This window comes from Dermacentor albipictus, chromosome 9 (assembly GCF_038994185.2).
Source record: "Dermacentor albipictus isolate Rhodes 1998 colony chromosome 9, USDA_Dalb.pri_finalv2, whole genome shotgun sequence".
Classification (NCBI taxonomy): Eukaryota; Metazoa; Arthropoda; class Arachnida; order Ixodida; family Ixodidae; genus Dermacentor; species Dermacentor albipictus.
The window spans coordinates 64,349,794-64,364,018 of NC_091829.1; the positions used below are offsets into that span (position 1 = coordinate 64,349,794).

Consider the following 14,225-nt stretch of genomic DNA (forward strand, 5'->3'; position numbering starts at 1 on the left):
TCCATAAGGACATAGTGGGCAACATTCAGGAATTCTACAGCATTAACGATAGGGTAGCAGTAGTCGTAATCAAACTCAATACGAGGGATGAACTAAAGGTAGTACCAACCTACGCTCCAACCTCCAGTCATGACGATGAGGAAGTATATCAGTTTTATGCAGATGTTGAATTAGCGATGAGAAAAGTGTAAACGCGGTATACAGTAGTAACGGGGAGTGCAATCCAAAAGTTGGGAAAAAGCAGGCGAGTGAACAGGTAATTGACAACTGTGTCGATTCTAGAAACACTAGAGGAGAGAAACAGGTAGAATTCGCACAAAACGAATAAGCTGAGATTGATGAACACCTTTTTCAGGAAACGTAGCAACATAATATGGACCTGGAAAAGCCCTAATGGTGAAACAAGAAATGAAATTGATTTCATTCTTTCTGCCGATACTAGCATAGTGCAGGATGTAGAAGTAATAGGTAGCGTAAAGTGTAGTGATCATAGGTTAGTGAGGGCCAGTATTCACCTCAATTTGAACAGAGAAAGAGTAAAATAGGTCAAGAAGAACTGGTCATCTTAGAGGCAGTAAGTGTAAAAGCAGAGAAATTTAGGCTGGTACTTGCAAACAAATATGAGCCTTAGAACAGAGAGATGATGATGACGACATAAAGGTAATGAACGAAACGGTAGTGAAGCAGGCTTCATAGGCAGCAACTGAAGTGGGAGGCAAGGCACCAAGGCAACCAGTAGGCAAGCTCTCCCAATTAACAAAGGACCTAATAAAGAAAGGACAAAAAATGAAAGTGACCAACTCAAGAGATAAGCTGTCATAACTGTTTAACAAAGCGAAAATAAGTGATATTAGTAATTATAACGTGCGAAAGACTGAAGAAGCCGTTAAAAATGGACGCAGCCTGAAATAAGAAAGGAAACTTGGCAAAGGACAGACCAAGATATATGCACTGAAAGATAAGCAGGGTAATATCAGCAAGTTCGAAGGTATAATAAAAGCAGCGGAAGAATTTTATACTGACCTTTACAGTACCCGTAGGACTTCGGAGCAGTATTCGAAACAATATTGAACAGTATACAGAAACTCCTCCTATAACTAGAGATGTGGTGAGAAAAGTCTTGCAAGGCAAGAAACGGAGAAAGGCGGCAGAAGAGGATGGAATAACAGTCGAATAATTCAAGGATGGAGGGTACATATTCCTAGGAAAACGGCGGCTCTATATAGGAAGTGCCTATCGGCTGCCCCAACGCCAGAAAACTGGAAGAATGCAAACAATACTAATGCACAAAAATCGCGACGTTAAAGAACTAAAAAATTATAGGCCCATTAGCTTACTCCCGGTGTTATATAAAATATATACCAAAAGAAACACCAATAGAATAATGGCAACACTGGCCTTTAGTCAACCAAGGGAACAAGCTGGCTTCAGGAAAGATTACTCTACAATGGATCACACATCCATGTCTCTAACCAGGTTACCGAGAAATCCACAGAGTACAATAAGCCTCTCTATGTAGCTCTCATAGATTACGAAAAAAGCACTTGATTCAGTAGAGATACCAGCAGTCATAGAGGCATTGCGTAATCAAGGAGTACAGACCGCTTACATAAATACCGTGGAACATATCTACAGAGATTCCACAGCCACCTTAATTCTACAGAATAAGTGGGAAGGAAACTTCGGATAGGACAAACCAAGAGATTTATGCACGGTAATATTATCAGCAATCTCGAATGTATAATAAAAGCAGCGGAAGGATTCTATGCTGACCATTACAGTGACCAGAGTATTCAGGAGCACTATTCGAAACAATAATGAACAGTATACAGAAACTCTTCCTATAATATAGATGAGGTCTAAAAGGTCTTGCAACGCATGAAACGGGGAGAAGCGGCAGGAGAGGATGGAATAACAGTCGATTTAATCAAAGATGGAGGATACATAATGCTAGGAAAACTGGGGGCTCTCTATTCGAAGTACCTATCGACTGCATGGCCAGGAAACTGGAAGAATGCAAAAATTATACTAATCCACAAAAAGATCGACGTTAAAGAACTAAAAAATTATAGGACCATTAGCTTGCTCCCAGTATTATATAAAAAGTTTACCAAAATAATCTATCATGTACTTGTATGTATGTACCTTCAAGTATGTACCAGCTGACCCAGATTTCAACCCTTCATCTAGAGAGCAAAGGTTATTAAATTATGTATTATTAAAACCATTGTATCACCTGCGCAGAGAACAATGTCTGCGGTCAGGGGAAAGTTGACGATATCTTTTATATACAGCAAGAATGTTGTTCGCCCTAATACAGATCTTTGCGGAACTCCATTGTTTATGGATTCAGTACCCGACTGCACGTTATTACCAACAACGAACTGAGTATGGTTAGTCAGGTAACTAGACAGTAACTTAAGCGGAAGTCCTCTTATTTCATTATACGGTAACTTTGCCAACATTATGGTATTTTAATAGAATCGAAGGCTTTGTGAAAATCTAAGAAAATACCTATTGTGTACAGTTTATTTTCTATATTACAATTTTTTCTCCGATGTTTAATAAGGCTGTCGCAGTCAATTTGCCTTGCTTAAATCCGTACTGATATTCTGATCAAAGGTTGTGCTTACAGAAATGCTGAGAAATTCCAGAATTCATAACGTTCTCTGCTGTTTTGGGAAATAGCAGCAGCACAGATATCGGTCGGTAGTTAGAAATACAGACAAGAAGACCACATTTACGCAGAGCCCTAGCAACTTTCATTTTATCCGGAAATATTCTTGTCAACCAAATAGTATTCATTAGGGGTCAAACTACGTCGAATAGCAAATCTGAGACAGCTTTAATTGGGGCTGCGTTAGTGTCATCGAAACCACACGAAACATTACTTTTAGGGCTGTTAATTAAAACAGCTACTTTAACCTTGGTAACCCGGTAAAGAAGTTAGGTTTAAATCAAATATTTCTTATAAATAAATAAAGAAATTTCTAATAATACAGAATAAAAGTTTAAATTGAATAATTGAAAAAAAATATCCTATGTCACATAGCACATCTTTATTTTTAAGAAAAGTTAAATAATTCTTAATTATTACTTGACGGCACATATTCCAAAACACTAATTCTATTGGGTGAGTTGAAAAGGTGTATGCACTTCGAATGAACTTTCAAAATGTCAACAGATCCAGGATATTGATTTGCGATATTGGCAATGAAATACATTTTCTTCCCAGTTACGTTTGTGCTTCTGTGACTAACAACAATTTTCTTTGAAAAAGAAAAACTGAACAAGAGAGCACCTTTACCGCAAGTTTGACGCTGCATACCTCGAATGCAGTGCTGTATGTGATGGGTGAGCACATATTAGAACAGCCATCTTGCCGCTTCATGTAATCAAATAAGCTGGAACTGATAGCCATTTAACCAATACAGATAAATTTCTATCTGACGTCGCACTCAGAAGAGCGTAAGCAAATTGACGCTTATGATCGCGAACATTTTCTCGGCCCACGAGAATGCGCATGCATGAAGTGGAAAACAAGGACTGGGCCTTTTTTGTATTTAAGGAAAAATGCATAGAGCACCAGCTACCTTTCTCAAGCCTATATGCAAAACCTATATGAAGGTAAGCTTTCACGGCGGGCTATAGGACGTCTTCTGAAAGATTTTAGCAGCACAACAATTATGCATCTTCTTGACAAAATCAGCAGGACTCGGACATCCCAACTACACGACACATGGATTACATTGTAACCAAAACTGACGAACTTGACAGTACGCCTTTTTCCACTATCCCACAAAGTTAATAATGCTCGCCATGGCACCTTCGGGAATTTGATGTTGCGCTGCCAAGCCGGAGGTAGCGTGATCAAATACCGGCGGCTGCGGCCTAATTTCGATGGGGGCCTTATAAAACCGTCTTCCGTGGGGTGCACCTTAAGAACCCCTAATGGTCAAAAGGGATCTGGAGTCTCCCAGTATGAGGCGTCTGATGATCACTTCGCGGTTTCGGCTCGTAAACCCCCAGAGTTTAACTTAAGTGTAGGTTTAGTATTGTCCAAACTGGACTGGACCACAATACTTTGCAATAAATTGATTGGGAAAGCGCATGAGACTCGAAGGCGTAGAAAGCTTTGTTTTGTTAAAGGAATAACAATGTAGAGCCTGCGTTTCGTCCGTATTACGTAGGGCGTGTTGTTGACTGAGTAATTTTGTAGGCGCTAGATGCGGTATATCAGCCCATGTGCTTTGTCTACGTCCAATCCAATTACCCACTGCAAATGTCTCGTGTGAACCATATTCGCCAAGACACCACCAGCACCCACGGTGAGCAAAGCACATAGGAGCTCGCCCAGACGTCTTCATCCGAAAAGAGCCTGAATGCTTGACAATCTGCATGTAGGGGCGTGTCTAGGTTTGATGTCGTTCAAAGTAAAGGTTGAATAGAGGCTCACCGGCTTCCGTCCAAATAAGGGGGTGCACTGCTTGTACCCGGGGCCAAGTTGTAGTGGCCGCTCGACATCGTAAAGTAGGGTCGAGCTGTTCCTTTCCGGGCCACAGTCGCCTCGTCCCGTACGGACCATGGAGGCGGTGACTTCCTAGAGCAGGATAGTGCCAGCCGTGGTCAAATGTCACGCAATCTAGGAGGGGTGCCATGACGAATTGCTGCACCCTCTTCCCAAACCAGCGCCTAGTATGGAGACATGGCACTGCGCATGCGCGTTAATTCTAGCTTCTGTGCCTAACTACACAAGTCTCTTGCTTCATCAGAAGGCGACTTCACGCAGTTTGGCATGTGTTCCCTGATCCCGCCAAGTTTTCGTCACGACCTGTATACCCATATTTCATAGTGCTGCAGCGTAGCATGCAGTGGAGGCTTGTCGGTTTCAAGAGAACCACAAACTACTGATGAAAGGCTAAAATATCTCATGTGCAAGGTATACCTTTTATCACATTACAAATATACAAATCCAACGCGCATGCTCAAAAAAAGTGAAACGAAGCATTATGAAAGCGCTTAGTGAATGCTCTATAACTGACCGCGATGCGCACACTTTTGTTACTTTCGTCCTCTGCAACATGTTATTTATGCAATATTTATGCGCGTCCGCCACAAAGGTCAACGCATCATTCTCTAGCAATTTCTCTGTGCACCGCACCGCTCACAAGCTATGCCGAAATACGAACTCCGAATCAGGCCGATACCGAGTGCGAGACGTCCCAGTGATGTGACGGTGACGAAGGTGATGTAAAATACTTGTCGTGAGTAGAATGGGTGTGACGCGTATCATTCAACGTTTAAGTAACCTGCACATCTTGTGTCCCGATAGCAGATGGCCATTCTGGATAATTCGCCATAAACAGGCACACATATAGTGGCTAAACCTACGAAATTAATGTATGTGCTAGCGTGTGTTTACTTTAATCCACTGCTATGTTAACAGATGGGCGCCCTGTGGAGATGCTTGTGAGCCGAAATATGCGCTAGTTTGAGTGGATATACAGAGGGAGGTGCGCTAAGTCGCACTACGTCGGCTACTTACATTTGCACTGTTCGATTGCACTACACGCAAGCTCAGACAACAGTGGTTAACGGGGAAACACAAGCTCGAGAAAGGGAATTTCCCGGGTGTACTGCACAGTATTACTTGCGCTGGTTGTGAACACGTGCACATATGTGAAACGGGCAAATTTTGAAAACAAATAAAACAGCACAACTTTGAAGTCAGCATCAAGCATATGGCAATAAACACGTTACCTGAACGGCGCCATGACATCGACTGGGATAGCGTGAAAATAATTTGAAAAGAAAAGAACAAGACGGCAAGATTATGGGGTCTTACGTGCCAAAACCACGTTTTCTTTATGGGGCACGGCGTTTTGGAGGACTCCAGAAATTTCGACAACCTGGGGTTCTTTAACATGCACCTAAATCTAAGCACACGGGTGTTTTGACAGCACCCATAGCAAGGCGCGAATTGTGTCCAGCGGGTTATCAAGGCGTATCCTATACGAACGAATTTTGAGGATGGCAGCAGATCCGAGATATTGATTTGCGAAATTGGCGATGAAATAAATTTTCCTCCTAGTGACGTTTGTGCTTCATTGACTAACAACAATCTTCCTTACAAAAGCAAACAGAACAACAGTGTGTTTATAGCGCAAGTTTGACGCTGCATACTTAGAATGCACTGCTATGTGTGATTTGTAATCACATTTTATGAAGGCCATCTTTCTGCTTCATATAATCAAATAGTCTGGAACTGACAGCCATTTTGCCAATCCAGAAAGTATCTTATCTAACGTCGCGCCCGGAAGAGCATAAGCAAATGGATTTATGAACGCGAACGTTTTGTCGGCCACGGTGGGCGCACATTTATTGGGTGGCAAATAACTAGTGCGCCTCTTTCTAATTAAACGAAAATGCACACAGCGCCCGCAAATTTTTTTTCAAGCACATATCAAGCTAAGCTTTCACGGCGCGGCAATAAAGCATCTTCAGCAAAGCTTTTTACAGCATAGCTTTTCTGCACCCCGCTTGACAAAATCAGCAAGAGACGGACCCCCCAATTACACGACACGTAGTTTACAACAGAGATTGGCCATATTTCCAGAACGCCTTTCCCGCTATCAGACGAAGTTATTATCGTTCGCCGTAGCGGCCTTGTGAATTTGGCGCTGCGTTTCGAAGCCAGAGTTAGTGTGATCAAATACCGCACTGCTGCGGCCGTATTTTGATGCCGACCTGATAAAACCCGTCTTCCGTGCGGCACACGTTAACAGCTTCGTGGTGGTCAGAATTGAACTGGAGTCCCCCACTATGCGACCAGCCTGATAATCACATCGTGGTATTGGCACTTGAACCCCCAGAATGTCACTTAGCTTTAGTATTGCCGTACCTGCAGGACTGGGCCCCGATACTGTGCAATAAGTTGACCGGGTAAACGCATGAAACCCTAAGGCGCAGAAAGCTTTGCTTCATTAAAAGGATAAGACACTGTAGAGCTTTCGTTTAAACCGCAGAGGATATTAGGTGCGGCGTGTTTCTTCACTGAACAATTTTGTAGGCGCTAGTGCTGGTCTACTGGCGCATGTTCTGGGGCTACGCGCAAGCCAATCTTGAATATGCCTCTTGTGTGTCCCGTATTCACCAAGACAGCAGCAGCAGCCACGGTGAGCAAAGCCCTTCGGAGCTCACCTAGAAATGTTCTTCCTAAAAGAGCCTAAGTCTTTGGCAATCACCATATGACGGCATGTATACATTTGACATTATTCAAAGTATACGTTCAACGGAAGCTCACCCGCTATTGTCCAGATCAGAGGCTGCACTGCTTGTACCCTGGTCCACATTGCAGCTGCCACCCGACATCGTCAAGTAGGGTCGAGCTGTTTCTTTCCCGGCCATAGTCACCCTTCCTGTACGTGCAGTACAGCCGGTTATTTCCCAGGGCTCGGAAGTGCAGCCGTGGTCAAATTTCACGCAATCTTGTAGGGCGTGCCACGGCGAATACCTGCACCTTGCGCCGGAGGAACTAGCACCAGGTGTCGAGACATGGCACTGCGCATGCGCATCCTATCTAGCTTGCGCGCCTAACAATAATATTCTCTTACTTTATCAGACGTTGCTAAAGCGCAGTTCGGCACGTGATAGCAGATCCCGTCATATCTATATCACGACCTGTATACCCACATTTCATAGTGCTCGAGCGTAGCGCGCCGTGGATCCTTGTCACGTTTACCAAAACCACACGCGACTGATGAAAAAATAAGAGTGCTGCGGGGCCAGCTATACTTTTTGCCAAACAATATACAAATTTAACAAACATGTTCGAATGAAATTGAAACGAAGCACTACGAAAGTGGTTAATAAAGCTCTAACTAACCGCGGTCCGTACATTCTTGCTCTCGTTCGTTTTATGCAACGTGTCATTTATGCAACATTATTATTAAAAAAATTATGGGGTAAATTACGCGCTAAAACCGCGTTGTGATTATGAGGCACGCCGTAGTTAATGGATGGATGAAAAACTTTATTAAGGTCCTTTAGGGCGGGCACTAGCGCGCAGCGGGCCGTTCCCACGTCGGGACAGAGAGGCCGAGTCTCTCCGCCGCGTCGCGGGCCCGTTGGACAGCCCATAACTGTTCTTCGAGGTTGGGGTTGTGTAGGACCGCATCCCAACGTGAAGAAGTGTTCTTTTGATCGCTGTGTAACGCGGGACATCACCAGAGCATGTGAGGTAAATTCGCTAAATCATTGCATAGTGCACATGCATTTGTTGTCTGAATTTCGGGGTACACCCTGTGAAGAAGTAGTGGGTTTGGGTAAGCCCCCGTCTGTAGAAGCCTTAGTGTCAAAGCTTGAGGTCTATTGAGTTTGCAATGTGGGAGGGGGTTGATCCTCCGAGCCAAATAACAGTGCTAAGTAATTTCGGTGTAGGAGGAAGGAGAGTCCCGATTGTCAGTACCCCCAGCGTCACGCTGCCCGGTAGCTACGCGGTTGATGATCCCTCGCGCAGCTCCGTGTACCGAATCGTTGAGGTTGGGCGGGGCACCCTCGATCTGTCCCATGGGGGCTGGAAACCAGATCAATGTGTGTGGCTTGATCTCCTTACATCCTAGTATCCTTAGGGCCAGCTCGGATATGGTTCCTTTGGCAAATGCCCTAACAGCTGATATGGAGTCACTGTAGATTGATGTCCTCTTGTTGTCCAATAAGGCCATCGCTGTCAATAAGGCCATCGCTTAAAAATGCCGTCTTGCACTATGGTCTCGGAATCAATGGCGCATCTTTCCTTTGTTTTCACCTTCCCTTCCTAGGTTTGATTAAATGTTCTTAGTAAGCCCGAAGAATTTTACGTTTACTTTTTAATGGAAAGAATTGCTCTAAACTGACATATGTGTCGTCCTAATAATAACCTTGCCTTGTTTAGCATGTAACCCCGTATTAGTTTGTGATATATGAACCTAAACGATGAAAAGCCCGTCTGTAGAATGAATTATTCTGAACGAACCAGTAATAAAGACGGTTGACATGACAGCAAAATAGCATTGTTTTAGCAACAACTAATATTTAAAAAAATTTCCTGTGGCAGATAGTACAATTCTAACCCTTGATCTAAATTACTCGATGAGGCGGCCATTGCTTTTACGAGAAATAAAAGCTCTTAATTGAATAATTAGGTTGATTACGCAAATTATTCGTAACGAGTCATATTAGGGCGTTGGTACATTTGTGACATATTTCAATCTAGGAATCTTAGCTAGTATGTTCTCAAGGCGTATCCACATAAAAGATTATCTCGATATAGGCACAGTCTAGAGAATACCAACGCACTGGCTATGATTTATAGATTGATATATGCGTTCCAAATTAGTTTAGCGTATTAAGCTTGTTCAAATAGGAATTTTTATTTCTCGTATAAGCCATTGCGCCCTTATAGAGTAATTTAGATCAAACGTTAGAATTGTGCTATCTGGCACAGGCAATATTTAAAACCTTGGTACAGCTTAAAAAACACTTATAGAAGCATAACAAATAAATTCTTAGTATATACTTGCCATGGTTAAGCATCATTTTTATCACGATCATCATCTTAAGTGCACTGCGCCCCCTCAAGCATAGAAGCAAGAATGTGTTCAAGAACTATCCAGTTATTAACAAATTTATTATTAAAACAACACCTGCGGCGGCGAAATGATGTAATGTGATCGCTAAATGCCGTACATTTTTTCAAGATTGACAACAAAGAGTTTTGTCGACGAGTACGTTACCGAGTACTCTGAAATCACAAGCAACTAAACAGCACATCCATCGCTCCACTCTTGATAATTTGTAATACCTAGCGCAGGTACTACACTGTACGGCGCCACGCCCCCCCCCCCCCCCCCCGAAAAAAAAGAATCAGTGCCATTTTACTACGTGAAGGTAGGAAGACCAGCGAAGCCTCCTAATGTGGGCCTCTTAATGTCCAACTGTCCAGTGCCGTGCGTCAAACGCCGTATTCACATGCATGGAAGGCGAGGCGCGACTAGTCGCTCCTCCACGATGCTGTGCCTCGGAAGCTGATGAGGCACCGGGGGGGGGGGGGGGGGGGTGTGCGTACGCGTGCATTGTTGCAAAACGAGGCACGGCACCTCTCACTAGTGAATCCCGGCACGTAGACCAGACACGCACCTCACCGCACTCACTGCTTCACCAGACGCACTGCTTCACCGTAGCCAAGGAGATCGTGCGTTGGTCGACGTCCCGCAGTGCAGTAAATGGTTGCGAGGTCACTCGAAAACCGCAAGCGGGTCACACACAACACAGGCCACACAAAAGTTGGTTTCTCCACAGATTCCCTCTGAAACCTCCGTACGCTACACAGCTTCAATGGTCATCCACCTTCACAGAGTGGAATGGCTCAGGATATCTTTTTTCTAATTATTTTAACCAAGCATACCCTTCATTCGATCTACGATTCATTTGAAGTGTTATGAATTCGCCATGCCATCAATTATCTTTTTCTGCTGGGCGGATGTAGCGGTGTCAGAGCGCACGGAAAACGTTCTTAAGCTGCGTAACTCAGGCATTACACAATCGCTGTGCACACGACTCATTGGACCCAATTCATAGCATTCAAATGGGAAGACATTTCTCAGCTAGCCACGTTACGAGTCCATTATTATAGATACAGCCGCGTGCGCCGAAATTAACTAACCGCATTTTAAAAAAAGACACGTAGTGCGTACATTACATTAGCTAGGGAACCGTAGGTCACCACACCCAAACTCGCCAAGTGACCGAGCAAGCTAGTTTGCTTTAACATAACGTGCAACAATGCATGCTCGCGTTGTCCTGGCCTTCTCGTAAAGCGTTTTTCATACACCCCTGCCTATATTATTTTAGTGACTGCAGTAGCAGCAGTTCGTGCATTCAAGTCGCTACTTTCTAGTCAAGCGTACTAGGTCACACGGAAGTGGGCGTGCCTTTCGTGATCTGAAAGCAGCTGACGTGGTGGCTTAGCCACCATGTGTGCTGCTAAGTACGAAGTTACCGGTTCGAATCCCGACTACATTTCTGACGGGGGACTAAATGCAAAAAAAAAAGAAGCGCTAGCGTATAGCGTGCATTCGGTGCAGGTTAAAGAACTCTCCAGGTGGTCAAAATTGATCTGGAGTACCCCCCCCCTCTCCAACGCAACGCACGTCATCCCGAGAATCTAATGAAATAATAGAGTGTGAATCAGAAGTTCCATTGCTGAAGATGAGCATGCAAGACCAGCGTAGATGACGAATGTGGTTTGAGGAGCAGCTTCAATTTGGTTGAATTCGACACTTCCTCGCAGTTTTAAACGATACCATGACTGCAAGCTCGTCCTCCCCTCTATACCGAGCACGAGCACGCTTCTCAATGAATGTCGTGGAGTGTGAACAAAGCGCAGTGACCACGTCCCACGAGGGGGCGAAGCTGTCATGCTCTTTATTGAGTCGACGTGTAGTGTTCAAAAAAACCTCATGCGACGAACCCCCTCGGTCGAAGAGTGGGCGAAGTTGTTATCGAGCCTAGTGTGCGAAGAACAAGTCAGGTTGGGGGAATGGGCGGCCAAAGTAGCGACCCCACGCATCCCAGCCTAACTCCCTCCCCGGCCTGGCATCCCCCTTCTCCTTCTCATATATTTAATAAAGTTGCTTCCTCCTACTCCTCTTCATCCTTCTCCTCCTACGTGTAGTGTTCAACAAAGAAACATTCTGGAACATACAGGATTACAAAAGTCCTCGTAGAACCAAAATTGTATTATATTTTAATCCTCCCTCACCATACATTCAACGTTAGTAACGAAAAGAGACCCACGTGTGCATATGTAAACATGTACTACGTACATACGTTTCTTTTTCACGAGCGTTTTTATCAAAAGTCTATAGCTTTCTCTTTCCTTCATTCCGTCGTATTTTCTTCTGATACCTTTCCTCAAACCAACCTCATTGATATTGCCGTTATTCTTCTCTACTACCTTCACACTGGGTCGTTCACACTTAAGACTGGGTTTACCCCCTCCACTTTCTTGCGCGCTATCACGCACTCTATATAAGGTACAAAACTGGTGCGCAGAAAACATCGTGGTGCCCTAATGAAACAAAAAGAGAGAAACGAAAACAAGAAATGCTATTCCGAAGTGCACAACAGTTTTATGTTATGTACTAAGTCCCAGAACATTGCTGGCGCAACACTAAATCAAGTAGAATGTACCGGAGCTAGCGAAATTAGGGAACTCAATCGTGGCGCATAGGGAGACGCCCTGCACCTTTATTCAACCTAAGCGAGACAGGCCGCGTACGAGAATAAAAACACTATGAATAATGAATTTCCCTAAGGTGAAAAGCACTTTACGTGTTTACTAAAAATCGTATAGATATCCAGGATATCCAGTCTCGCATTTAAGGTGAATAGGCATACATACTTGAATACCAAAAGTAAAGAAATATTGGGCGCTCGTATTTCCACACTTTCACGCCTGTCTACCCATGTCATAAGTGTTTATCTTCGCTACATTATTAGAAAAAGCTGCTGCCACACGGGGTAGGCTGGCGGCTTCTCTGCCGTGTGTTCCCGCGAATATAACCAAGAAGGATTCCTTGATGAGTGAACTGGTCGCAGTACTCACACACAATGTCTCACTGATCACATCGGCTAAGCTGCGTACTGTGTGCTTCGAGATCACTACCAACACTGCAAACGGCGCTTCACACACCGCGCATCCGAGTGCAGTAAACAGTACACAGAAGCTTTCGTTTCACAGAGGTTGCGTTTTCTAGCGCGTTTCGTTGCCGAACCATAAGCGATGACGTCACTGTTTGCATCCGGGCGTTCCCATATGCGAGTGAGGTGATGTTTTCGAATAAATCGGCGGGCGCAGAGAGGACACTCGTGCGGCCTGTCGCCGGCGTGCGCCTTCACGTGCGCGTCCAGCGAGGACTTGTGAGCGAAAACACGGGAACACAAACGACACTTGAACGGTTTCTCGCCCGTATGCGTTCGCAAATGTTCCTCCAGGTGGTGCTTCAGCCTGAATTGCCTGGGGCAAGCCGGGCACGGATGCGGTCTCTCACCCGTGTGCGTGAGCAGGTGTCTCTGCAGGCTCCACTTCTCGGTGAAAACCTTCCCACACGCACGACACGTGTTTGACGAGCTGCCGGCGTAGTGCCCCTCGCACTCCGCTTCGGCTTGCTGTGTACCGGCTGGCATCCTGTAAGCGAATAAATATTAGCTTCCTATGGTTTATTTTTGTTACATTCATTCGAATAAAATGACACGGAACGAATATGATGTCTTCCACCTTTTTGTTAGGCAAATAATATCTATACTTCCACGCACATTCCGCTTCAAAAAATGGCTTTAGTCGCAGCATGACAGGCCAAGCACTAGTAAGTCATGAGTGGGACCTCCGTTAGCACGTATAGCAATATCAGAGACCTTCGACGTCGCGGAGTCTGGTACTACTACATCAGCATCATCACCCTGGTTACGCCCACTGCAGGGCAAACGCCTCTCCCATCCTTCTCCAACTACCCCAGTCATGTGCTAATTGTGGCCATGTTGTCCCTGTAAAGTACATAATCTCATCCGCCCACCCAACTTTCTGCCGCCCTCTGCTACGCTTCCCTTCCATTAGAATCCAGTCCGTAACCCTTAATGACCATCGGTTATTTTCCCTCCTCATTACATGTCCTGCCCATGTCCATTTCTTTTTCTTGATTTCAACTAACATTTCATTAGCTCGCGTTTGTTCTCTGACCCAATCTGCTCCTTTCTTATCTCTTAACCCATCATTCTTCTTTCCATAGCTCGTTGCGTCGTCCTCAATTTAAGTAGTACCTTTTCGTAAGCCTCCAGGTTTCTGCCCCGTACGGGAGTACTGGTAAGAAACAACTGTTATACACTTTTCTCTTGAGGGATAACGGCAACCTGCTGTTCATGGTCTGAGAATGCCTGCCAAACGCACCCCAGCCAATTCTTATTTTTCTCATTTTTTCAGTCTTATGATGCGGATCCGCAGTCACTACCTGCCCTAAGTAAATGTATTCCCTTACCACTTACAGTGCCTCGCTACCTATTGTATAATGGTGTTCTCTTCCGAGACTGTTAAACATTACTTTAGTTTTCTGCAGATTAATTTTAGACCCACCCTTCTGCTATGCCTCTCCAGGTCAGTGAGCAGGCATTGCAATTGGTCCCCTGAGTTA

At 44.6% G+C, this 14,225-nt stretch overlaps 2 protein-coding genes across 9 annotated transcripts in view; both read right to left on the reverse strand.

Annotated features, from left to right (window-relative positions):
• The window catches only part of LOC135921857 (uncharacterized), a 203,794-nt gene that overhangs the window by 39,430 nt on the left and 150,139 nt on the right, over window positions 1–14,225 (reverse strand). The gene's annotated exons all lie outside the window — the stretch shown is intronic.
• Window positions 1–14,225, reverse strand: part of LOC135921852 (zinc finger protein 555-like) — a 108,493-nt gene that overhangs the window by 13,074 nt on the left and 81,194 nt on the right. For 4 of the 6 annotated variants that reach the window (XR_011508763.1, XM_065456232.1, XM_065456231.1 and 1 more), the window contains 3 exons: window positions 13,092–13,228; window positions 7,304–7,418; window positions 4,457–4,600 (listed from right to left, as the gene is read on the reverse strand). Coding sequence is in view for 5 of the 6 variants with exons in the window: in XM_065456232.1 (XP_065312304.1) it covers window positions 4,457–4,600; window positions 7,304–7,418; window positions 13,092–13,228 (396 nt within the window). In the remaining variant the exon portion in view is untranslated. The remainder of the gene's footprint in view (window positions 1–4,456; window positions 4,601–7,303; window positions 7,419–13,091; window positions 13,229–14,225) is intronic. The other 2 variants (XM_070526239.1, XM_070526240.1) reach the window with 2 other exon arrangements.